This window comes from Myripristis murdjan, chromosome 21 (genome assembly GCF_902150065.1).
Source record: "Myripristis murdjan chromosome 21, fMyrMur1.1, whole genome shotgun sequence".
In the NCBI taxonomy this organism is placed as follows: domain Eukaryota; kingdom Metazoa; phylum Chordata; class Actinopteri; order Holocentriformes; family Holocentridae; genus Myripristis; species Myripristis murdjan.
In genome coordinates this window covers 15,644,224-15,669,986 of record NC_044000.1, presented here as the reverse complement: position 1 = coordinate 15,669,986, position 25,763 = coordinate 15,644,224, and the positions used below count along the sequence as shown (strand labels likewise).

General features: G+C 39.9%; 1 protein-coding gene across 1 annotated transcript; it reads right to left on the bottom strand.

The window, feature by feature from the left end:
• Positions 1-784: 784 nt before the first annotated feature.
• Positions 785-25,739, bottom strand: scn1laa (sodium channel, voltage-gated, type I-like, alpha). Its single transcript, XM_030081303.1, has 27 exons — positions 25,677-25,739; positions 21,153-21,469; positions 20,689-20,804; positions 20,360-20,452; positions 20,075-20,203; positions 19,249-19,340; positions 18,036-18,284; positions 17,726-17,789; positions 17,418-17,559; positions 15,855-16,061; positions 14,880-15,149; positions 13,721-14,092; positions 13,181-13,313; positions 12,821-13,059; positions 12,511-12,684; positions 12,048-12,404; positions 11,010-11,504; positions 8,127-8,259; positions 7,500-7,654; positions 6,699-6,872; positions 6,382-6,504; positions 4,163-4,435; positions 3,949-4,005; positions 2,983-3,120; positions 2,466-2,570; positions 2,083-2,353; positions 785-1,980 (listed from the first exon to the last, which is right to left on the bottom strand). The coding sequence occupies exons 2-27, from the start codon at positions 21,414-21,416 to the stop codon at positions 785-787; spliced, it is 6,021 nt and encodes a 2,006-aa protein (XP_029937163.1). The 5' UTR covers positions 21,417-21,469; positions 25,677-25,739.
• Positions 25,740-25,763: the final 24 nt, after the last annotated feature.

The following is a 25,763-nucleotide window of genomic DNA, read 5'->3' as shown; positions in this document are numbered from 1 at the left end:
TAGCTGAATGTGCAAAGTATTTCTGCTACTTACTGTACTGAGGTTGTGCACCACTGACCTTGTTTGCACTGTATGCTAAACTGTACTTTACATATCATCATCAGCATGACGGACCTGGAGAGAGCTTGATGGTCGTAGTATAATATAGCATGCATAATCATGAAGGAGCATTCATGCAGGTCTATATTTCCATTCAACTGCAGCAACTCCCTTCGTCCCCTGAATTTGTCAAGTATGTTAAGTGCTACCAGTAAGCAAGACTAACCTTAAAGCAAAACCACAGTTTTTCTAGACAACCCATGAAGCAGTAACCCTGTTAAAAAAAAACACTTTATAAAAAGTTGTCTAACCAATACATTCTAAAAGTAATATAATTAAAATTGCTTATTTTCCCTGTTTGAAAAATAATTTGATAAATAATACAAGAGTCATTAACATAACGATAATTCAAGACAATGGACAGCAGATCTAGCTGCAAAAGAAATTAAAGCATTGGCTAACGTTTCAGACTGTAAAACACTAAAAATATTGCCCATTCCCACAAGTTGTCAGAGCCATTCTTGCTCTTTGACACTACCAAAAATTCACTCCAACAGCAACCTGAATCTGATCCATCTCCTCGCGTTAGGCACCAACCTTCAGACTCCAGTAAGCATGGTCAGTTTGGCATAGATATCCATACTACAAAGGGAGTCCAGTGGATGTATAAGTCATCTTCAAAGGCTGTAAACGTTTTGTCATTAATTGAAATGTCTTTGGGGCACTTCCAGCATTTGTTTTTATATTACATATCTTGCTTCTTGACATCTTTGCCAATTATCTCCTTTTCATTTTTGTCTTTTTCATATTTGTTTTTGTCTGCTGTTGCCACACTGTTACATGAGGGCGGCGAAGCTGTGGGTGGCGTTAGGTCATTTTTATCTGTACTAGAAATGCCATTCAATTTGTCTATAACAAGATCCTCCTTGTCAGTGCATGATTCCCCACTCTGATTTTTTTCACTGAATGTGTCAGTGGACTCAACTGCAGCACGCCTAACAGCATAGTGTCTGTATGCTCTTTGAATGACAACGGCCGACATGTCCTCCTGTTTACGGCGGAGGGTACTGGTGATAGGTTCGTAGGACACCTTGGAGGGATTGGAGGCCATGAAGCGCTCCTCCATCTGGCCCCTTAGCATGTCCATCTCCCCATCCTCCCCCAGGACACGTTTGGTGAATGCGAACAGGATGTCCAGGCAATGAATGCGCTCACCACTCACCATGGGCAGGTCCATAGAGATCAGCTGAACCTTGTTGGGTTTCGCTATACGCAATGGCGCGCTCAGGGCGTCCGCAAAATCTGACAGCATTTTATACTCCATGAACTGGGTTGCCTGAGGATCAAACTTCTCCCAGACCTCATAGAACATTTCAAAGTCATCTTCACTTAGCGGCTCTGCACTCTCCTCAGTGGCCACACTGAAGTTTTCCAGGATGACTGCAATGTACATATTTACAACAATAAGGAAGCAGATAATGATGTAGCTAACAAAGAACACAATTCCAACTGAGGGGTTTCCACAGTCTCCCTTAACAGAGCTGCCAGGATGCTCTGTGTCATTTTTACAGTCAGAATTGTTCATGTTGTTGAGAAGGGGGGCGAGTAGGCCATCCCACCCTGCTGAGGTGGTGATCTGAAACAAACAGATCATGCTGTTGCCAAACGTCTCAAAATTGAAAAGGTCATCAATGCCGTCTTCCTTCTTGACGTAAGCAAAGTTTGACATGCCAAAAATGGCAAAGATAAACATCACCAGGAAGAGCAGGAGACCAATGTTGAACAAGGCAGGAAGTGACATCATCAAGGCAAACAACAATGTGCGGATTCCTTTGGCACCTTTAATAAGACGGAGGATGCGTCCAATCCTTGCCAGTCGGATGACTCTGAACAAGGTTGGTGAGACAAAATACTTCTCAATAAGCTCTGAGAGAAACATACCTGGGAAAAACAAGAAGAATACGTTCAATAAACTGCAACAGTACAATTAAAATGAAAAACTGAATGGCTATACTTGTAGTGTTGGATGGAGGTAGGCCATACCGATGATTGACAGAATAACTACGATGAAATCAAATACATTCCAACCAATGGTGAAGAAATAATGGCGGAGCGAGATCATCTTTAGCACACACTCTCCAGTGAAGATGACAATGAAGACGACATTAATCCTGTAGAGAATGATGTTTTTTTCTTCTGTTTGATCATCAGTTTCCACCATCATGGTGACCATATTAAGACATATGAGGACCATTATTACAATGTCAAAGGCTTGTTTTGTGGTAAAATCAAAGACAAGTCCTTGAATCTTGTTCTGAAATAGATATGAGATAAAGAGACACAAGCAAAATGAATTGCAAACACTACTTAATAAAGATTTATGAAACAAATGACATGCATGTGTCTTCAAAGGGATTCTGACATACTGCTGGTCTAGGTATGGGCTTTTGTGGTTTCTTTGAGCCCAGCTTTTTCATGGCATTGTAGTATTTCTTCTGTTCCTCCGTCATGAAGATGTCTTGACCTCCAAAGTAAAGAGGGGATGCAAGGCATGTTAAATCACTGCAACATACTGACAAATTGTTCTCCAAACTGTAAGTAAGGTTTTCAGATAAAGCAGTTGCATGCAGTCAGTCTTCAGAAATGATTATTACTTAAATAATTGGTTAATAAATTATAATCAAACAGGTTTTATAGATCAAATGAATTAGAGAATAAAGATAATCCATTTGGCTAGTAATTAAAGTTGTTATCAAAATACAGAGTATACTTTTGCATTTATATATATATATATATATATATATATATATATATATATATATATATATATATATATATATATATATATATTTGTACACATTTAAACAAAAGAAGCCAATAGTGTTAATCAGATTGTTACAGTCAGAATATCAAATTGTCTAAAGAGTAAAATTAGACACTTATCTTTTTCTTTTGCTGATTAAAATTGTCTATGATGACACCAATAAAGAGATTGAGTGTGAAGAAGGATCCAAATATGATGAAAATGACAAAGTACAGGTACATATAACGATTTATCTCATACTCAGGTTGTTCCTCCTGCTGTAATAAGAAAACAGAACATGAATTCAATCAGCCATAAACTGTAGTTAATTACAATGTTAGCAAAAGAGAATGTTCTACTCCTTTCCTTGTATAATTATGAGGACATAGCATATTTTAAGAAATCATACAGATGCTCTGTTACTGAAGACTTGTAAGTAGACATGCCTGACTTCTGACAATCAATGGCAAGAAGCAGTGTGTTTAATCATTTTATTTAAATTATCTGGTGACACCTCTCCTTCTTTTTAACAGTCAGCAAATGATTAGAGAATTGGGAACATAGAGATAATGCTATGATACAACATATTAAGAATACATGTTTCATTTTTATTACATTTATATTTGAATAACATCATCTGTACCATTTCAAAATCTTAAGCAAACAGGCCCAAACCAAAATAATGAATTATTTGCTACTTAAAAAAAATGATCAATGTTAAATAGTGATTAGTAATAGAATATAATAGAATGTATGAACGTGGGAAATTTGTCTTATCCGGTCACACAAACAGACATACATACATACCTACAAACTACATATAATTCATATAAATTACTGAGGTTACCAAAGTCCAAGATCTAAAAAGTGTAATGTAAATATCAGTGTCAATCTAGTATCTAATGAGTATGTAAAAACTAGCACAGAAAAACTGTAGTTGCTGTGTTGTAATTAATTGCACAAGTCCTACAGATTAAAAAGAAGACAAATATTCAACAGATGCACACACACCCCAGTATAATGTGCATAATGTGCATACTGTGCATAATGCATATTGTGTTACAAATATGGAGGAAATACCAAAGTAAATACAAAAGTTTGATTACCTTGGTTCGAGAGTCCACAGCAGCATACATAATATCCATCCAGCCTTTGAATGTAGCCTGTATAGATATGAATAATAACATTAACAATAATATCAATAATGTTACTGATTTTTTCATCATCTAGTAAATGAAAAAAATCAACTTTTTACGAGGTACAGTAAGTACAAATAGTTCAATTCACTAATCATTTTCAGAGAATTCAGCATTTACTTACCACCTGCAGCAGTGCAAGGTAACCTGCACCAACATTATCAAAGTTGACCTTGACATTCTTCCAGCGAGAACTGTTCCCCATGGCTAGACACTCTGACTTGTTGTTCACCTCATACATACTGAAACTTTCATCTGTTGTTGCATTGACACACTTGTAGTACTTTCCGGCAAACAGGTTGACTCCCATGATGCTGAAGATAAGCCAGAAGATGAGGCATACCAGCAGCACGTTGAAGATGGAAGGGATGGCCCCCAGCAGGGCATTGACAACCACCTGCACATCAACACATGAGAACATCCCATCTTTACAGTGGGCAGAGCTAAAAGCAAGTGGAGTTGATGTACAATACTGTATACCTATGGTAACGGTGAAAATAGGAAAACACATGAGTGAATGTTTAAATGCCAGCGTACACATCAGCATGAACTCATAACAAGTACCACTAACACCAAAGCTCATTCACATTAGTAACAGCTGCAAGGTAAAAAGGTGGGGAAAGAATAAGGAGAATGGGGAGGGGACACTGATCAAAGGAAGTATATGCATGACGTATCGTAAACTTTTTTGATGGGTAATAATTACAAAGCTAAACAAAACATCAAAACAGAAAACCTTGTAGAGGCAGGAGGAAGCCACAAAATGTGTTTACTGTAAATGAAAAAACAAACACATGAATAAAAAAATGAATAAATTCATGTAAAAGGCACCCAGCAAACATCATCCAAGCAGTGCAGTTGCGACACATATTGGTGTAGAGCTAGTGAAGTAAATGAAAAGCCAGTCATGCAGATGGGGCAATTCATTGGCTAACATGTGAGGAGAGACCATTGTAGCAGTGTTTGAAAACTGGACCACCACAACATGCATGCAGCTGGTCAATACCAGCAACATTGATTTCAACAGCTGACAACCCTCCCCTGCCAATTACATAAGTTATCAACCCATGCTTAGAGCACACTTCCATTGCACAGCAAAATATTGTCGTCTGTGCATATTTAATTTATGTTACATATACGTCTATATGAAACCACTAAATTAACATACTGCAGAAACAGAGTTGCATACAGTGTAAACTAGAAAGCAATCAGTCAGGTTATTCAACAACACTGGTTACTTGTGAAGAATTTTTTTTTTTTAAAGTCAGTCCCGAGAACAAATAACAGCCGGACAAAGAAAATTAGGAGAGGATAGGAATGCCTTATTTGCATGCATTGAATTATTTGTTTATCTATTCTGAAGGTTTTGTGAAAGTATGTGTTCTACTCTTGGGGCTCTAGTTTTGCAGACCAGGCGAGGCGAGGTGCGGGTGTGGCCAAGTGGATTTTGCAAGTTTGGCAGGCCGTGCGCCGTGGCGCAAGTACTGCACCGTTCCTCCTACTGGCGCAAGGGAGGAGAGAAGGCATGGAGTGGGTTTGACACAGCTGATTCACTTTAAACCAATCAAATGAGCTCCTGTCCTCGCCTTTAAAATGCACTGCGTGAAGGCGTAATGAACGTTTACACAATTGACATGGAGGTCAACTTCCGCAGGCGGAGCGGGGCCGGCGTAGTGGAAGTTTGGCTGACGGGCGCGCAGTGCGCACACGTCACCAAAACCTCACAGGCAGGTTTCCAGAATGTCATGCACATGAACAATGCAATAAATACCCACAAAAGCCACTATTCAATGCTGCTATCTCAATAAGCACATACATTTATCTCCATATCAACTGTCCTGTCACAACTGATGTCAGATCAAAGGAGATTGGCACCGTTTGTGCTGATTGTGAGGTGTTGGTGATGTGTGGGCACGGCGCGCCCGTCATCCAAACTTCCACTACGCCGGCCCCCGTTGTGCCTTGTGCTGAAAGTAGACGTGGTTTCAGATGGCGAGCTTTGGGCACCCCTCGGCGAAGCCTTTTGGCACAAAGCTGTCACTGCGCCAAGCCGAATCTGTCGACACCTCCCTCTGCTGCGCTGCCACTCCCATCTCAGCGCATGTTGGTCTGCGAAACTACCAAACTGTGCGCCCCTCGGGTTGCGCTGGTCGAAACTAGCTCTGCGCGGGGTGCGTCTCACTGCGTCTCACTGCGCCACCCTGCGCTGTGCCAGGAAACTAGAGCCCTTGTTCTGCAGCAGTGCAGTGAACTGATGGTAAACAGTGTTAGGCCTGCTGGTAAAACACACACGGTGATGTGCACTGCGAGCCAGGACAGTTGAGGGATTCTGGTGTTTCTTACCCTCATGCCCTCAAACCGTGACAGGGCTCTCAGGGGTCTTAGAGCTCGCAGTGTCCTCAAAGATTTTATGGGACCCAGATCTGCATAGCCTATGGCGTTTGCAACCAAGCTGACCAGTGAAACCTGCAACAGAAGCACATATGTGAGCACAATTTAAAAGGAATGCTGCCTACTGACTTAACATGAACACTGTATACAATGCTCTAAATAACCTAAAACAAGCCAACATATTGTTTCAACAAATAACTGTGACACTAAAAATTTGTATGCCTTCCTGTCTCTGTATGAGCAGTGAGGTGTTTCAACGGAGAACCTACATCAACAATTAGGAAGTCCAGCCAGCACCAGGCATTTGTGAAATATTTGGCAAAGCCGTATGCCACCCACTTCAGTAACATTTCCAGAATGAAGATGTAGGTGAAGATTTTATCTGCAAACTCCAACATGGTCTTAATGGTCTTCCTCGTCTCTATGTAGATGTCTTCAAATGCCTGGATGTAAATGCAGTCAAAGTAAGTTTAAAAGTTAGTGTTGATGCTATTGTTGTGTGAAATATAATTATGTAAATGGTTGGCATTTGGTAGGTAGGTAGGTAGGTAGATACTTTATTCATCCCGCAGGAAATTCACATTTGTGACTTTGGCTGACTTTCTGGTCTTTTCAACAATAAAAAAAAATGGTTTTCTTGGCCAACAACCCTGTTCTCATACAACTAAACTGGATTCTTAATTACTTTTAGGGGTGTAGGTATTTTATTGTGGATTCTCACAAAGGCATTTTTGTTACTTTAGCCACCAAATATACAGGGTTAATGCTGGGGAAAGGTTAGGTTTAGGCATAAAAACAACTTGATTAAAATTAGGGAACGGTTAGGTTTAAGTATAAAAACATTTTGGTTAAGATTAGGGAAGGATTAGGTTTAGGTATAAAGCCACAAGGTTGTGTTAACATAATGTTGCCGTTTGCAAAAAACGAATATCACTATCGCTATGCACTGGGCGTGAACCCACAAGAAAAATACAATGTCCTCAAAACGTAATTGAGAATAATTCAGAAACAACCTATTAACAGCTTTTATCAGATCCTTCCCCTCTGCATCAACAGCTCTTGAGATTTACCAGTGCTCCGCTGCTAAGCAGGATCATGAAGATGATGAAGCTCTCAAACCAGGTGTGCTCCACTATCCGGAAACACGTTTTTCTTAATGTCCACCACATCTTCCACCAGCCCACCTCCACATTTACTTGGCAACACTGGAACTTTTGCACACATCCTGAGCAGGGGCAAATGGTTAGATGGTGTTTGAGTATGTCATATGCAATATCAGATCATTCTATCACTGATGTGGTTTGAAATCCCAGAGGCAAAACTTGATGCCAGCATTAGATTAAAGTCAGCTATAAATCTGTTTGATATCTTTGTTAAGAAGAAACTCAATAAATGCAGTCTCATTATCTTTTTTTTTTTTTTGGCCAGAGGGGGGGTGTAATCATATTGCTTATACAGCAATATGATATACACAGCCCATGCCTTCCCTGATGACGATGTTGTCAGTGGTTATTTTCATATTTTTTACAGCACTTTGTAACTTTGCAAAAGGCTATAAAAAACATACAACATGTGGGTGATGAAGTGGAAATGTGAATGAGCAAGTCAAACACAATGTTGCATAATAGCACAGCACAAGAAAATAGTGGGGCTGGGGTTGCTATATAAATTTTGTTAGCAGTAGTAGCACTACTCACCATCAGTGAAGCAGCCGTCGGGGTCCACAGACTCTTCCAGCTCTATGTCCAAAGATTCTCCTCCCTCTCCAGGAACCCTAAGGTCCACCGTGCTGCCCTCAGAGGAGCTGAGCTGGCCGTCCTCCTCTGGTATCTGCAGATGTAGCCATGTAAAACCAGAGTTAACTGAACAAATACCACCAATAGGGCTGGGGATGCTACATTTGAAATGCAGCACCTACCCAGAGGCAACATATAGAGAGCATCCGGCTCACAGGAAACACATGTCTCTATCAAGACTTGTATTACTTCATGCATAGATGATCAAAAATACCAAGAGACTTATAGCACAAGACACATCAAGTAATTGTAATGATGGTTTAGTTTTTGTCGGTCTTGATTGTTGTGTCTTGCCAAAGGCTGTTGGTAACAATGACTTCACAAGTGTCACTGACATACGTTCGCTGAGAGTGTGTGTGTCATTCTAGTCTGTGATGACTAAAGACGATGTACAGTATGGTCCAGTATTTTCATGTCTAGTACTTTCATAACCAAATATTGCACTTTGAGTAAGAAGATTTTTGCAAATACAATACATCCATTGATATGAAAACACATGCCCAGTTTCTAGACAGTAGACAAGTCTACTCAAAAAATATTCAAAATTAAAACAAAGCAAAAACAAAGCAAAATATGAAGGTACTCTCATTAGCTTAACAGCAGAAAAGCAGTGCTCTGCTTTTGACCAGAGAAGGCATTAAGGACTCGCCATAACAATTGCTACTGTTGTCTAGTTTCCTGATCACCCCCACTTAACTTGGGAGGAGAAATCCAACTCTCCCAGACAAGATAACTTGGGAGGGTAATGCAATCAAGGTGAAGGTAAGACACTCAATTTACTTCCTAGAGGGCTTTAAATAAACCATTGTGATTTTCTTCCAGTTTAAATCACACAATGGCCATCATACCGTATATTCAAAAACACAATGATAAATACCAAATGCATTCTACATGTCGTACAGCACATGTATGCCCTGCTTATAGTTGGCATAGACACAAGAGACAAAAGCTGCTGCATGTTGCATCTTCACAGCCACACGAATTTTGCGTACTCAATGAAGGCAGAAATATCTAAAACCGTTAGTGATTTTTGATGATTGGCAGTATTATTCAGTAGCTACACAGTCTTGCCTTCAGCCTTTTGTTTTGTGCCTGTCTACAGGGTGTGTCTCCTAATAGCCATGAGATGAGAACAGCCTCAATGCCTTCCTGAGGATGCAGTAGCACTGAGCTGTCCTGGGACCAGCTAATGCAGAGCAGGGAATGATGTAAGCATGTTACTGTGATATACTGTAAGCACTAAACTCAGTGTGGTCCTCTAGAGGTCTCTGCTACCACTTAAGCTTCAATCTACCCGTTCTGTTGCTGTCAGATGTGATTTACACTTTGTGATATCTGAGAAAATTCTTAGGTAGGCTGGGGAGGGCTAAATATTATGTCTCATTTGGTGTTATCCAGTGTGTTTAGCACATTGTCAGTGCAAAATGTGTTGTACCGACAATGTGCTTAATTCAGGAAATCACACTAATGCCAAATGTATTTAGCAGAGGTTGTTTATACCACTACTAGAAGATTAAAAAAAAAAATGCTTGGAAACTATCTAAATACTAAGTTTAAGGCTTGTATCAGAAAATCTGCTGTCATCATCCCATTATGAATGTTATTTTCAAATGAAAATGGACCAGTCCAGTTAAATGAATTTTGATGTCACAAAGCAAAAACCATTGCTCTTGGCATTCAATGGTTATGTATAGCAGTTCATATGATTTTGTGTGACCACACTCTACTGTGGTCAAAGTTTTCTTTTTTAAATCACTTTGCAGCATCAATACTGTTACAAAAACAAAAAGCTCGTATGGAATGAAGTAAAAGATGAGTGTTCCACTGAATAAGTTGATTGATGTGGATGGGACAGGCAATCTCCATGGTAAATGTTATATGCAGTAAAGTGTTCTTACAAGTCTCCGTTTACTGACAACTTTGCGAGCATCTGTGAAGCAGCAGCAACAGTAGCAAAAGGCATTAAATCTACAAAAATGCTACACAAAATGTTCCCAAATAAAATACTATGCCTCTAAGCAAAAATATCACAAGATCTGGCAAAGGACATTCACAGTAAAAACAAAACAAAACAAAACAAAACAAAACAAAACAAAACAAAACAAAACAAAACAAAACAAAACAAAACAAAACAAAACAAAACAAAACAAAACAAACAAACAAACAAAAAACATATAGCAATAATAAACCAATTAAATGTTTTGAAAATGTTACATAAAAATTACATAATAGCCAGCTGTGTGTAACATTTCTTTCATACACATCTTTCCTTGAAGAGAGCTGAAATAAGCCTATCTCCAGCACAAAGCAACCAGCAGGCTTCAGAGGAAGATTCAGCTCGCCAGCACTCAGACTTAAATGGCACATAATGTAATCTGAACACTGGTATTTTCCTGTCTGTGCGGCCTCTCCTTGTTAAAGGGTCGTGGTATATGGGGTCTCTGGGGGAAAAATCATGTCACATGCTCATACCTTGTTGCCATGAACAATGGGTCTAAGTGCTTCAGCGTGACCGCTGCAATGGAACATCCTACTTATATTAAACAACAGATGTATCTGCTAAAAACCACAACCAATATTCAAATCGTTTGTCTTCCATCATCCACAGTAATCTCAGTCTTATTTCCCTTTGTCTGAATGTGATATTACTTATAAACATGGTTCAAAACATTATCTAAGACACCTGTGTAAAGTTACCTTGACAGTATTAGAAAAGCTCAGGTAACTATGGAAAATGCAATATTAGCATAATGAATGTAAATGTATCCATGTAGGCATCCTTACCACTTTATTTCCCTCTACTTCAGAGCAGTCACTGCTGAAGTCCTCTGTGTTGAGATTTTCAAAGTCTGACTCTCCCACAGCGATAGGCACAATGACCGTCAGACTAGGGTTGTGGATAAAGGACATCATAGAATCCTCACTCATGCTGCTGACTATGTACTTGTCTCCACTTTTATCCACTCCGGTAACATCCCCATTGCTATTCTTAGGAAAGTCTTTGATGAGCTCCACAGTGTTGTTGTGATTGGGGAGAAAATGACCAAGAGGTTTGTGGAGATCATCATGAATTTTCTCCTCATCCATGCCCTTCTTTCTCTTCTTCCTGAGACAGACACTGTCGAAGGTGCGCTGAAGCAGGGACTTGGTGAAGGCGATGCCATTCTGGATTCTTCCAATGGCAATCTGCAAGTTGTTCATATCGTTGTCCTCATCTGCCGGCGTTATCTTGTCAGCACTGAATGAGCTCAGCAGCAGGGCCAGGAACAGGTTCAGCACCTATCAGACATTGACATGACTTCATATAATGACTACAGTTTACAATGAGTAATTCTACCATATGATAATAAAAACATTACTGCACAAGTGTAACTGTAAAATTGCATCATGGATGGTAGCCTGGGAACCAGACAAATCTCTGAGCCCTTGTTATTTGCACTAGCAGATTGGTCTGGCCCTCTTCCCGTTCAGACAGATTTCCAGCCGACGTAGCCCAGGTTGGGCCGATCACAACCATTTATCTAATAAGGGGTGGGATTGATGCAATGAATAATGTCTTTGAGGCTCAACAGCCATTCAGTGCCACATGACATGTTTCCAATTGCGTCCAGAGGCATTTTGGTCTGCAACCACAGATAATGCCCATTGACTGTCTATGATAAAGCCCCTTGGAAATCAAATCGGACCTTAGAGTTTCCAGACTAATTTGCATTTGCAAATTGGTCGGGAAATGCCAGGCTGGTAACTCTTATACAAAAATAGCAAAATCTACTATAGCAGGTGTTTTTCATGAATTCATCATTAGAGGTGACAACAATGTACCACAAGGTTTCCAATGACCATGACCATCATGAAGACGATGATGCACATGCCCTGTCCAGCCACCTCCATACAGTCCCACATGGTCTCTATCCACTCTCCACAAAGCACTCGGAATACGATGAGGAACGAATGTAAGAAGTCGTGCATGTGCCAGCGGGGCAGAGTGCAGTCAGTAGAGATTTTACACACACAGTCCCTGTAGCTCTTGCCAAACAGCTGCATGCCCACCACAGCAAAGATGAAGACAATAATGGCCAGCACCAGAGTTAGGTTGCCCAAAGCCCCAACTGAGTTACCAATTATTTTAATCAGCATGTTGAGCGTGGGCCATGATTTAGCCAGCTTGAATACCCTTAGCTGCAAAAAAACACAGACAAAGTAGTGTTTGAGTCATCTCATGTTTGTGTATTAAAAATGTACCTGAAGATACTGGCATTAGTCTGTCTGCGTGTTTTTCACTTACCAGTCTGAATGACCTCAGAACGGACATGCCAGACACGTTAGCCAAACCAAGCTCCATCAAGCTCAAACTGACAATCATGGAATCAAAAATATTCCACCCCTCCTGGAAATAATAGTATGGGTCCAAAGCAATGATCTTGAAGAGCATTTCAGCAGTGAAGATGCCTGTGAACACCTAAATAAAAGACAAACTAACTATTAACACACAAAATACCTTTTTACATCGGACAGTTTATGTTAACAATGAATATTATATTTAATATGAATTAATACAGTTAGAAATGCTCAGCAATATTCTGCAGTCCACTCACCAGGTTCCCTACAGTGAGCATGTCGGAGAAAGATTTTTTCATTGGATAATGTTCCATGGCCATAAACATGGTGTTTAGAACAATACAGATAGTGATGGCCAGGTCTACAAATGGATCCATTACAATAAGTTTCACCGCCTTCTTGATCCTCAGCCATAATGGAGAACACTCCCAGATGAGGAAGGTATGGGCAAACTTATACCAGCACGGAGGACACTTCTGCCTTGACTCTTCAAGCTCTGGTGCACACAGATTAGACAAAACCAAAGCATTATCTTTAAATATGCCACTGCCCTTTTTGAATATCCAAGATGTCATGATGTTGTGATGTGTTATCAGGCTGTGGCATCTATTACCTACCCTCCACTGTGTTGGTGATAACACTTGCAACACTATAAGCTCTCTGTCTGGCCTCTGGGCCTTCCAGGTAGTCCATAGACTCCTGGTGTGATCCACAGCCGGTCTGGCTGTACTCTGTTTCCGTGGTGTCACCCTGAAGACAGATGCAGTCATGTGTTACAGCCAAGAAGCTGCATATTTGGAAATGTCTACAACTGTATTGATCTAGGAGCATACATAATTAAATGTGTCAGCAGTGCAAGTCAGTTTCAAAAAATAAATAAACAGCACAGGAAATAATGCAACATAAAGCAGCCCAGATGTGTAGAAACTTGACCACAGTAAGAATGAGATAGATTTCAAAAGACAAATCTGCTCATTTCTTATTTTTGATAAAACTGTACCTCACATGTTGAAGGTATATGTAGTGAATAAAACACATTCAGACAGCACAGGGTTCAAAGAGAAAAGAAAAGAAAACAGAACCACACTACTGAGGATGTAGCAGAGCTAAAAGGAAATCACAACAGGCGCTATCTATGCTAGACTATACTTCCTTACATTGTCATCAGTAGAGGCCATATCAACTGTCACCTCAGGCAGAAGGAGCCCAGCAGGTGATGTTGGAAGTGAAGTCCTGCCCACCAGGGACACCACCCCATTGCAGTCTACAGAGCTGTGCTTCTTCCCATTGGGTGGAAGCAGGACATGTGACAAAAAGCTGCCCTGGCTCATGCTACTGTTGCGCCGGCCATGTGTCCCAGGGACAAACAGGGAGCCTCTTCTGCTAAGGTTGTCCTCAAAAATGCTGTTCTCATCATCAGCAAAGTCATTCTGTGACCCCATGTCCTGCATTTGGTCCCGGAAACTGAAAAGGCTGGCCCTGCTGTTCCGTCTAGGTGAGAACAGCGGTCCACGGAAACTCAGAAAGGACTACAAGAGAGAGATCATCTCAGTGGCTGGCACTGGTACATGTTGAATGTGAAGACAAAAGAATATTGATGATGATGATGATGATGATGATGATGATGATGATGATGAGGGTCGTGTAGAAATGTAGAATTTTTTATTGCATGGTGAAAATGGTAAAGATAAGTCGATTTTTTATTGCATGGTGAAAAATGGTTGTAGAAGTAACCCAACAAGAAAATGCAGGCACTATAGATAGTGAAAACCATGCAGAATTCTACTAAGAATGGCGATAGCTTTGATGATGATGATGATGATGATGATGATGATGATGATGATGATGATAATGAGCACTAGAGGGGAAAAAATCGGTTGAAAAAAAACGCATCTTGATGATTCTGGTGATGATGATGACGACAAAGACAAAAATGAAGGTGATGATGAAGAAAAAGATGATGATAGTGATGATAATGAAGATGGAAAAGAACTATGTCTCTTAGAGGCAGCATAGAAAGAACCTTCAAATGAGATATCCCTACATGTGTTATTGTGCCTTGACACATGTTCTCAATTTTTTTAATAGATGTTCTGAAGATATTAATATTTAACAAATTATCTTTATTAATCCACGTGTAAACTCACACCTCACACATTATAAAAAAGTAAAAGAAAATGCACACCATAAAAGGAACCACGGAATCACTATGCACCAGGAATAGATAAAGGTTAAAATTTAGGAACACTTAAGATCAACTGAGACTGCATAATGTCACTATTTTGACACAGATTATACTGCTAGATCATACTGAACCTGATGAGCAGGTGAGCACTTCATGTCATTGGAAAGAAAGTCAGCATCCACAGAGAATCGGAAGCGAGTCTTCTTTATACTGTCCTCCGAATCCGATTTAGGAAACTTCTTATCCCCCCCTTTACCCTCCTCTTCCTTCCTTTTCCTTCGTCTGTTGCGTCTTTCTTTAGCGCTCTTTGAGCTTAACTTCGATGCTTCAGAGGAGCTCTCTGTGCAACCATCTTTGTCACTGAACTCCCTAGTCTCAGCAGCAGCCGCCACTGCTGCAGCCTGGAAGTAGACAGAGGAGAAGAAGAAGAAGAAGAAGAAGAAGAAGAAGAAGAAGAAGAAGAAGAAGAAGAAGAAGAAGAAATAGAATCTTATTATTTTTCACAATACAATCAGAGTTTGTTATTTCACACCCATTCAACCAAACACAGACCTACACACAGGCCCTACACATATTCATTTCTACAAAAATACTGGTGAGCCATGTCATTTTCAGTAGCTGTGTCCATGGAGTAATTTAGGTTCAGAGCCTGGCTCAAGAGCACTTCAGCACTGTAGGCTGTGGGCATCCAGAATGATGTCTAGAACCGGATTTCTTACAGCATGGAATTGAGTCTGCTTTGGTGCCATGGATAGAACTGACTACCTGGTTATTGGCCGACCTGTCAACCTGTCTCTCTCTACACCAACTTGCAGTCCCACCCCAACCAATGGGTCATCAACTGGAAGCCAATTCAAACAGACACAGGAAAACTTTCAGCTGACATACAGACCACTTGAGACTATCCCATGAAGATATGATATCTACGGTGGGAGTTGAAAATTCCAGTAACTTCAGTCATTTCTCTAATTTAATAAGACATGAAAAGACTGACTGTGTGAAGTTATTTTTTTCTGAATCAGTCACAATTAGAGGACCCTGTATTGGCAGGATGCTGTCAGAAAAATAACTGATGAATGGATATTGGACTTGAAACTGTCCTGTACCTGAGCATCCTCCTGCTGTCGCTTCAGCTGCTCAAGCATGGCCTGGAACTCCTCCTCCTTTTGCTGGGCCTCCTCTATGGTGGCCTGGTTCTGCTCATCGTAGGCCATTGCTACCACAGCCAGGATAAGGTTGACCAAGTAGAAGGACCCAAGAAATATCACCAGTACAAAAAAGATCATGTAGGGTTTTCCAGATGCCCGCAATGTCTGGAAGGAATGCAAACAGTGATCTCTCAGAAAACTGATGACAGTTATGGTTAACCACCAGTGTTCGCTTGTTTCCATCAATACATCGAGACTGAGGAACACTCCTCTGAGTCAGTGTCAAATTCTGAATCACTTTTCTTAAGGTTAGGTTTTTAATCTTTTGTTGCTTCTTATTTTTCATTTTCAATCAAATTTTATTATTGTTGTCATTTTTGCTTATTTTTTCTAAACCTTAATCTACTCCTGGTTGTGATTTCAATCTTATCTCCACATTATGTATTTTACTAGTCTTGTCTTGTTGATCCCCTGCAAAGCATCTTGAATATACTATCTATTATTGCTGTAATTATTTTTGTTGTTAGCATTTCTTTTCTCGTTTTCATTGTTCTTGTTGCAGTTCTTCTTGTCCGTGCTGGCTTTCTTGTTGTAATTATTATGCAGCTAGTATTATTTTTAAAACAGAATTATTACTACTCACTAGAACATTAATTTATAGTAATTTCACTCAAACAACAAAATGATTGTCTACCAAAATCAAATCTCTTTGATCAAAAAAGAAAAAATGAACAACATCATTGTTCTGTACCATGACAAAGAGAAATGTAAATAAAGGAGTGCTTATTGGTGGTTAGCTATGCTACCCAGTAACACAAAATACAATCTCTGATGGCAGCCTGAATGGTTAATTGCTTGCTTTTCTTGCTGAGATTACGATGTTTAATTGTGCTCTATTGACAGGACAGCTGTTCACCTGTGTAAGGCCATTCATCTTGACTCATCTTTGTTCTGTCTGGCCAAAGTGCACCTGCACTTTATTTGAAGACTTGTTTAAACAGGATTCACACAATAATCTCTTTCATAGCAATATTGTAATGTCAGAGAGCATTCTTTTTCACGCAGTCCCTTCTGAACCCAGCAGACTCTGGCTGTTCCTATATATAGATCAGGAGAGGAGACACTACAAAGACAAGATCCTGAGGTACCCACAAGGTCAAACATTTCGTCAAGCTGCCACTAAACAGAAAACCAATAGGTGTTCTTCATATACTTATCAAATAGCCTCACAGAAGACAAAGTTGGCAAATACCAGTCTCTCCCGTGGCACTTTAAAATAACATCTGTAGCTACATCAAGTTAGTGCAGATTGAAATCTTTGTAAAGATTTTTTTTTTTTTTTTTTACTTTTTCCAGCCACGTTATGTTTTTTTGTGTGTTTGTTTGTTTATTTTTTTTTTTATAAAACCTAATTCAGCCTATCACTGAATATTGTATAAAACACCCTTTTAAGGGCAGATGCTTTCTGCTTTTCATTCTGAAAGTGTAAGTGCTTCCGGTCTCTATGCTTCCACTGCCTACCTGCTGGTAAAGGTTTTCCCAGAAATCCTGAGTCATCAGTCTGAACAGCGAGAGAAAGGCCCAGCCGAACGAGTCAAAGCTGGTGTAATTGAAGTTTGGGTTGCGTCCAGCTTTGAAGCATCTGTACCCCTCTGGGCACTGCCTACAACAAATAAATAGCCTCTGAAGCCCAGAAGGTGTCACCCCTCTCCCCATTCATAATGTCCAGTGGTGCGTACATGCAGGAGCACACACATCACACAAACGCTATCAGTATTGCATTAAACAACATTATGTGCTTTTTGCTAGAAGTTTGAGTTTAAACTTACCCGGCTGAACTGCTGTTTCCACAAAGCAATGGATCCCGTTTGCCTTTGAGGAAATACAGATTGCCTGGTGGGGACAGAATTAAAGTCACTGTTTTGCTATCTGGACTACAGGAAGGATTGTGGTTATCAGCACCCAACAGACTGTCATACTATCAAACAGGTAACTAGGAAACATGCTTGGATAATTACAAAGGAGCAGTGTTAAGATTGTTCCACATTCCACAATGGATACCATTTCTCCCAAGTGGTGGGTTCAGCTTCAAAAGGTCTTTCCCATCACAAGGACTAGTAAGGAAAAATGAATACCCACTCTTATTCTCGCTGTAGTCTTTCCAGATTGTTCGGTTGTCTTCCATGCCTCCTACAAAGATGTACAAGATTCCTTCTGTCACATTTAAGGTGGAATTATCTGGCCATCGTACACACTTCTGCCGTAAATGCCCCATGAACAACTGTAATCCTATTAGGGCGAAGACGCTCAGGCAGAAAACAGTGAGGATCATCACATTGGACAGCTTCTTCACTGACTGGATCAAAGCGCCAACAATGGTCTTCAGGCCTGCAGGACACAGTTTCATATGTTGTTTATCTGTTATCTTTTGCAAGCTACGACATGGACAAATACTTTTGCAAAGGTGTTCCATAAAGTGATGTCTTTATGGAATTTATGTTATGCTAGAAAATGAATTGTCTTTGAACACACACACACACACACACACACACACACACACACACACACACACACACACACACACACACACACACACACACACACACACACTTTCTTCACATGGATGCATTACATGTATCTTTTTAAATTAAGAGTGTAAATAAAACTCGGGTGTTTCTAGACAACAAAGAATTAACTGATAGGCAACAGACACATCCACCCATCACAGCAAAAACTACAATCCACCTTCATGAACTAGATACAGTAAGAAAACAGCAAACCACATTCAAGGAACAGTCCACAAAGAAACATAAATCCAGGGAGAAGACAGGAAAGGAAAAAGCAGATTGCTCAACAGGCATAAACAAATAGGACAGATAGGAGAGATCACAGTCTTTATGGAAACAAAAACTACATTTCCTCCAACAAGTCCTTATGGAGAAATCATACAAAAGGAAAGTAAAATAAAATTCGATTAATTAAATTTAGATACATGCTTTTAATCGCATGAGAGGCAAAAAAAAATGGACCAATCCAGCTTGCTAGACAGCGAAGTGATGATCCCATTTGGCCTGGCTCTCACCTGGGATGACTGAGATTGTTTTTAGAGCTCGGAGAACCCTGAATGTTCTGAGCGCTGACACATTGCCCAGGTCCACAAATGCTGTGACATATCTGTAATCAGGATGTTGGTGTGTGGGGTTGGGGAATATCACACCAACACACCATGACAAGACAAGTAGGAGTGATTGCAGGAGGTGAGGAAATTGGAGAAGGTGGTGTGGGGTGAGAGGAAGGGGGAAGAAAACACACACAAGTGGTTAGCTAACATGTATCTGCTTGCACGGCTTACCTGGAATTACTGAAATAGTTTTAAAGGCTCTCAACACTCGGAAAGTGCGAAGAGCGGAAACATTGCCTAGGTTTACAAACTCAGTTACATACCTGCAGGGAAATTCACAATTAGAAACATTGACTCTGATGGAAAACAGCAATGCATGTAATATTGATTGTGGCCAAATCTTACACAGAATTACATGACTACATTATGATCCTGAACATATCAGACAAAGAGGTTCAGCAAACATTTAAAACTGAGGGATGCATTTAAACTCTTAGATATGGAGGTCGCAGTCACAACAAACGTGAAACAATATAGTTTACTGGATGATGAAGGCTGACAGCAAGACTTAAAACTGGGGCTTTGGAGGCCAGTCACCAGGAAAAAATGTTGGCATTTTATGTTTTGGCAAATCAAGGATACGTTAAAATGTCTACATTTTCATAGTTCATGAAGTAGTATAAAGTGAGCAACAAACTGCATCTCAGTGTTACAAAAGTTACAATGTGTTTAGACAGACAAATTGGAATGAATTTAGGCAAATAACCTCTACTGTCAACAGAAAAAGCCAAAAATATTCTGTTCAGTGTTTTGGACTCTGCAACACCTCAGCAAATCATTGCTGAAAGAGAGAAACACTTTGCTGAGTTTCATTTCTTACAGTATTAGTAGTTTTGACATTGTGTTCTGCTTTTGCCTGATTACACTGAAATAACGTGTAGTAGCATCAATTTAGAGGATCCCAAGCTCCACATTCATAACAAAAAAGGATATAATAACTTATTGGGAAACACAAATATTGTCCAAAATATTGACAGAAAAAGTAGCAGATACTTACGCCATGACAATGACACAAAAATCCAGCCAGTTCCAGGGATCTCTCAGAAAAGTGAACTTGCCAATACAGAATCCTCGAGCTAAAATTTTTATGAGGGATTCAAATGTATAGATCGCAGTGAATGTATACCTGTTGGAAACAACATGTATACATGTCACTTTACAGAAATACCTTCACAAGGTTATATATATATATGTATATATATATATATATATATATATACACACACACACACACACACACACATATGTATTTTGTGATTAAAAGACAATTTACTGCACTTACTCCACATTCTTTGCCCAATCTGGTGGTTGACTCAGGGTCATAAACGCACAGTTGGTAAGTATAGTGCACATGATCACCATGCTGAACAATTTGCAGGCATCTGTCAAGGAAGCCAGCTTGTCCGGATTGGATGAAACAACATAGTGCACACATCATTTACAACACAACTGCTGATGTGCTGTTGAGGTGGCTCTGGAAACAATTCATCATCCTTAAAATCATGTCTACAAGCAGAAGCGGATATTGGATACCAGCCAAAGATTTACTGTGGCTTCTAAATTGACATGACTCATGCTCATTAGATTAATACCATAATGAAAGGATATGAGTGCACCAAAATCTTAATTGATATTCCTCTAAGAGGGTTGAAGGGGCTTAGGACATACAAGGCAGGAGTGGCGTTGAAACGGTGGATGACCTTCCCTTTGTTTAATACTATGAAAGTCTGACAGAGAATGAGAAAGAGAGACAGATAGGTATTAAGAGGGTAATCAGAGGCTGATCTAGCTTTCTCTTTATGATCTATACCACACATTTCAGCATACATATCACAAATCACATGCTGTAGATTGGTGATGAACCTGGTGTAAATCCTGTTAATTGGTCTTGTCTTTTTGTCACATGAGATCTACCGGCTGTAGCAGGATGACGTCACCCAGACAACGCAAGGCCAGATAACAGAATCCTAACACCCATGCATTTCACACTTACAACAAAATGAAATGCGCCCTCCAGGTAAGCATCCAATCTAATACATTTTCAAAGTTTCCAGTTTCAAATCAGGCAAACTTACTTTCTGATTGTTGTAGAAAGGGTCCAGGTCCTCCAGTGGTGTGGACACCATTCCTTCAGGGATGTCCCCGTATATGAAGGGGAGTGATTTACCCGCCTCCAGGTCACTGTTGGGCTTGGACTTATTTTCATCGCTGCGTTTTTTCTTCTCTCCCTTGGGCTTCTTCGCATTCTCCTCAGCGATCCTCCTCTCGATGGCATGAAGAGACTCGCGACAAAATGGACGGAAGCTGTCTGGTCCTGGTGGCACAAGCAGTTGTTCCATCTTTTCATCCTGTACCTTCAAAATGAACAGCTAGGCTCCAACATGAGGAAGAACTGAGGGTTCAAGTGAGATAGGGAACTCTGATTAGAAGAGGAGAAACCACCAAACAGTTGTTTCAAACAAGTGATAAAACATCAGGCTTGATTTAGTGGCTGCAGCTCAATGTCAGTCTGCAAATGAACTCTACATAATGATAGCGCACAGGGTAGAAGCTTGGATTAATAATATACCACTTTACAACTTATGTTACTGAATCCTAATAAGCCTCTCACTGGTCATTTAATTGATTGTCCTGGCCAGCAAAAATACTGACATATTAGATCTGCTGTAAATGTAGGAGAGGCAGGTGGGCGTGGCTTGGTTCTTGGACCAGAGATCATCATCAACTCAGGAAATGGCAGGCTCCAACAACACTAGAGATGTCTGTTATACCCATCAACTCCCACCAGCAATGGCAAAATTAGATCTAATGATCTACACCCCAGTGAATTAAATGAGGATTTGAAATGAGAATCATCAATTCAAGGTTAGCGTCTTCCTCCTTGGGGAAGACGCTAACCTTACTCAGCATCTCAACAGAACATCTTTCTTTCTTTCTTTCTTTCTTTCTTTCTTTCTTTTAATTTCAGTGCCAGAGACAGACCAGTGGGAGGAAAAGTCCTATCCCTGTTAGGGTGATAGGTCTTTTCGATAGGTTAGGGCAGAGCAATACAATATAAAATATGAATGCACTACAGACTGCACTGCATCAGTTTGCATGTGTCACATCACTGAGAGCTTTTGCTTAATCGGAATGCCACAATGTAGTAGAGTACTTCCACAGTTTGAGCTGCGATGCAAGAGGTCAATCACACACACACACACACACACATGGGATTGGGCATTACATGTTACATGCAATCACACCAACGAAATGAGAATATTCTTAGGAATTCATATAAAATACTATTTGTCTCAAGAAGTCCATAGTAAAAGAAGCATGTAGGGTTATTTGCTTTCAAAGCTGCTAAAACTTCTGTGATGAAAAGAGAGGTGAAATACTTCATTAAATAGTTGAACAAAGACACTTGTAACATAGAGGGTAGTCTTTGATTTTTTCCATATTCTGGTCAAAATATCTCTGGGATTGTAAAAGGTAAGCTTCTTGTACATAATATAACCCCATATCAAATTTCAGGACAGGCACTTTGTCTTTGATTATTATGACTTTGGCCAGCATTTTCGCATACACAGTGTGTACAAATGGATGAGCAGCATGAAAGCAAGAAAGGAGACAAATGAGTGAGCTATTCATATTAAATGTGGTAGCCTGAGCAGTATTAAGAGGACCTCATATCTATGCTGTTGAAGTAGAAAACATTTGCATAAAACTAGGTTGATTTAAACAAAAACAGCTGTAGATTATCAAATGGTGAATGTTAATGTGTGAAAGAACCGTTTCTTTTTTTTTTAAAAAAAACTATCAATGCGCTATATTCAAAAAGCATGAACATGAGGACTTCCTCTCAGACTTCCTTTAAGCTTCATCAAAGTTTCATAGAGGATTACAGGAATGCCATTGGGAGAGCTCATTATAGTGAAAGGAGTGTCAGGATGTTATCATGTTATCAACCTGGTACCAGCTTTTGTCTAATACCACAGGGCTGGGCTCTCCATCAATATACTGTACATTTTATTGCATCTTAACTGTCTTTCGAGAGCCTCTATCACAAAATAGGCCCAATTCACAAATTCGCCATGACAATTATTCATTCTGGTTTCTAACAGTACATTTCAGAAAATAAAAGTGAACCTTCATAATACAACCAAAACTGTGTATCAATAATAGTCACATTTCACAGATAAATTGTTGGTAAACAGTTGAGTGATGTTTTATAGATGGGTGAAATCGATTTGGTCATATTTGCCAACTTGCAAAAAGTTACAGTAGTATCACTAATTACTCCATTTGGTGCATAGCGATGGTTTCTGGGTAAGATCGGCTCTTAATTTTAACGTGACATTTGAACAACCGATGAGGAGAAAGTAACACCGAAAGAATGGAGAAACAATAACTTATGCAAGCTCAAAGTTGTAATACTGACTTTTGTATAGCTGTCATGTAACTTAAAAGATATCTGAAAATATCTGAAAATTAAAAAAAAATAAATAAATAAATAAAACTTGGCGTTAGTGTCTAACTCATGAAGGTCAACATACAGTGACTAACCCCTACAATGGTATGCATCATTCATCTGCTCCTTTCTCATTACAGACAACTTGAGATATGAGCAGCCACTTTGAAGCTTCAAATAGGCCCACTTCAGTTTATCTGTGACCTGTCGACATCATGACCTTGTGATAGCTAACCTAAAATGGATGCATTTGTTTCCTCTGTCTCTCACTGGCCCAGAATGTCAACACATTGTTTTGTCTTTACCGAACACCATACATTTAGCCGCGTCCTGGTGATCAACGCACAGTGATGAAAAGCTTTGACCTTAGGCCACCTACTCCCCCTACAAGCATATTAAACAACTCAAACAATGCCAAAGGGAGGCTCAGTTTGCTCATGTGCTCTCAACAGAAATTATATTTTTCAAAAATGAATTGTGTTGACTAGAATATGTGTGTTGATCCCTGGCTGAAGAAATTAATCTTGTTTTTGACAGACTGTATCCTACTGCATTTTTGTCGGTGAACTACAACCAGTGGTGCAAACAGGAAGTAAGGAAACTGTGGGCAGAAACAAAATTAAATCAAATTCTGGGTTGGGCATTTCAAAATATGACTGTCACTCAGATCAATGGATGAAAGCAGAACAGTTTATAATGATGGCACAACGTAATTCCCCTCCTACTCTGTGTGGCTCACTGGCCTATGTTTTAACTATGGTCTGATGTCAGCATTTTGTCAACAGAACATAAATTATAAGCACAATAGGATATGGATTCTTTTTTTTTTTTCTTTTTTTTTTTTACAGTGGTCAAGAGACAGAGGGTCTGTTACAATATCTCAGGAGGGATCAGAAACAGATTCATACATTTCTCAAGGGTCCCATTCCCAGCTACTGTCCATGGTGCTGAAAATTTGTTTTGCACAACAAACTTATTAGAAATGCAGCCGTGGGAAACATAAATAAGTCTACAAATCGCCGGGATGGATCACGTGTTTATTCTTGGGTTGATACTTAACAACCAGGACAGTTCATAATTATAAAAAAGTGATACTTGATCACTAGGGGATGCTGGATTGACATGTATGACAGCAGACGGAAAGGCATGGTCATCCAGCGACATCACCAGACAGAACAAATGGGTTACAGAACATTAGTTAAAGCGACAGATTTCCATTATGAGCTGTATGAATCAGCAGGGTTAATTTACAGCTCTCGTGTATGGAGAGTGGTCACGGATCTATATAGTCCCGGGGGAGCTACACACTCAGGGTCCTCTGTTGGTAACTATCCGCTGCCCTGTCACAGACCAGAGAGTTAGGTCTGGGCGAGATGCTAATTCAGGGCGTTGGCGAATTAGCTGATGCTGAGGAGCTGAACAGGACATGATTACTTTAAACAGACTCATATTCTTATATACCGAGCAATAAAAAATCTAATGGCTAATGCCTACATTCTGGATAGGTAAAAACTACACAGCACATCTGTAATTAATAGAAATTTGGCAAATTGTGCTGGAAATTCATGTGAGCAGGGCTCAAGTCTTCTGCCCCAGACAGGCTAATAACTATTGCCATGCCCAGTAACTAAAGCAGTATGCAGTAGCCCATGATTTGGACCCTGGCTTTTGTCCATAGGAACAACGGGACACCAAATCAATAACTTTTTCATGTGAGTCCACCAACACTGGTCGTGCCTAAAACGATATTTGAGTAAAGGAGATACAGGCTTCAGTCTCGATTTCTTTCGTTTAGTCAAGTATGCAATATTTGGGGCGCAACTGCTCCTCCAATCTTGGGCCTTGCCTCTCAACACCAAGGCTGAAAAAAGGCATTTGAGATTTTTTCACTCTATTTTAAACTTTCCACATTATTTGAATGCATGGCCCTCAAACGGCACCCCAGTAAGTAAATAATAGTCATAGCTACAATCCAAACACAAAAACAAGCCTCTCTCCACTACAAAACTCCAAAATTATTTCGCTTTTTTTTTAAGTAAATAAACATCAAACCCACTTTTCAGTTGATGCAAAACCAGCCACAGTGGAAGGATACAACTTTCAAAACCTCACATCATGACAGCCGCACTCATCCTAGTCCACTCACCGTCAGTTTTTCATCCTCGGCAGGTGAAAGATACAACAGAATATTGGGCGAGGCAAATCTTCAGACTAAAAAAACAGTCAAATATAA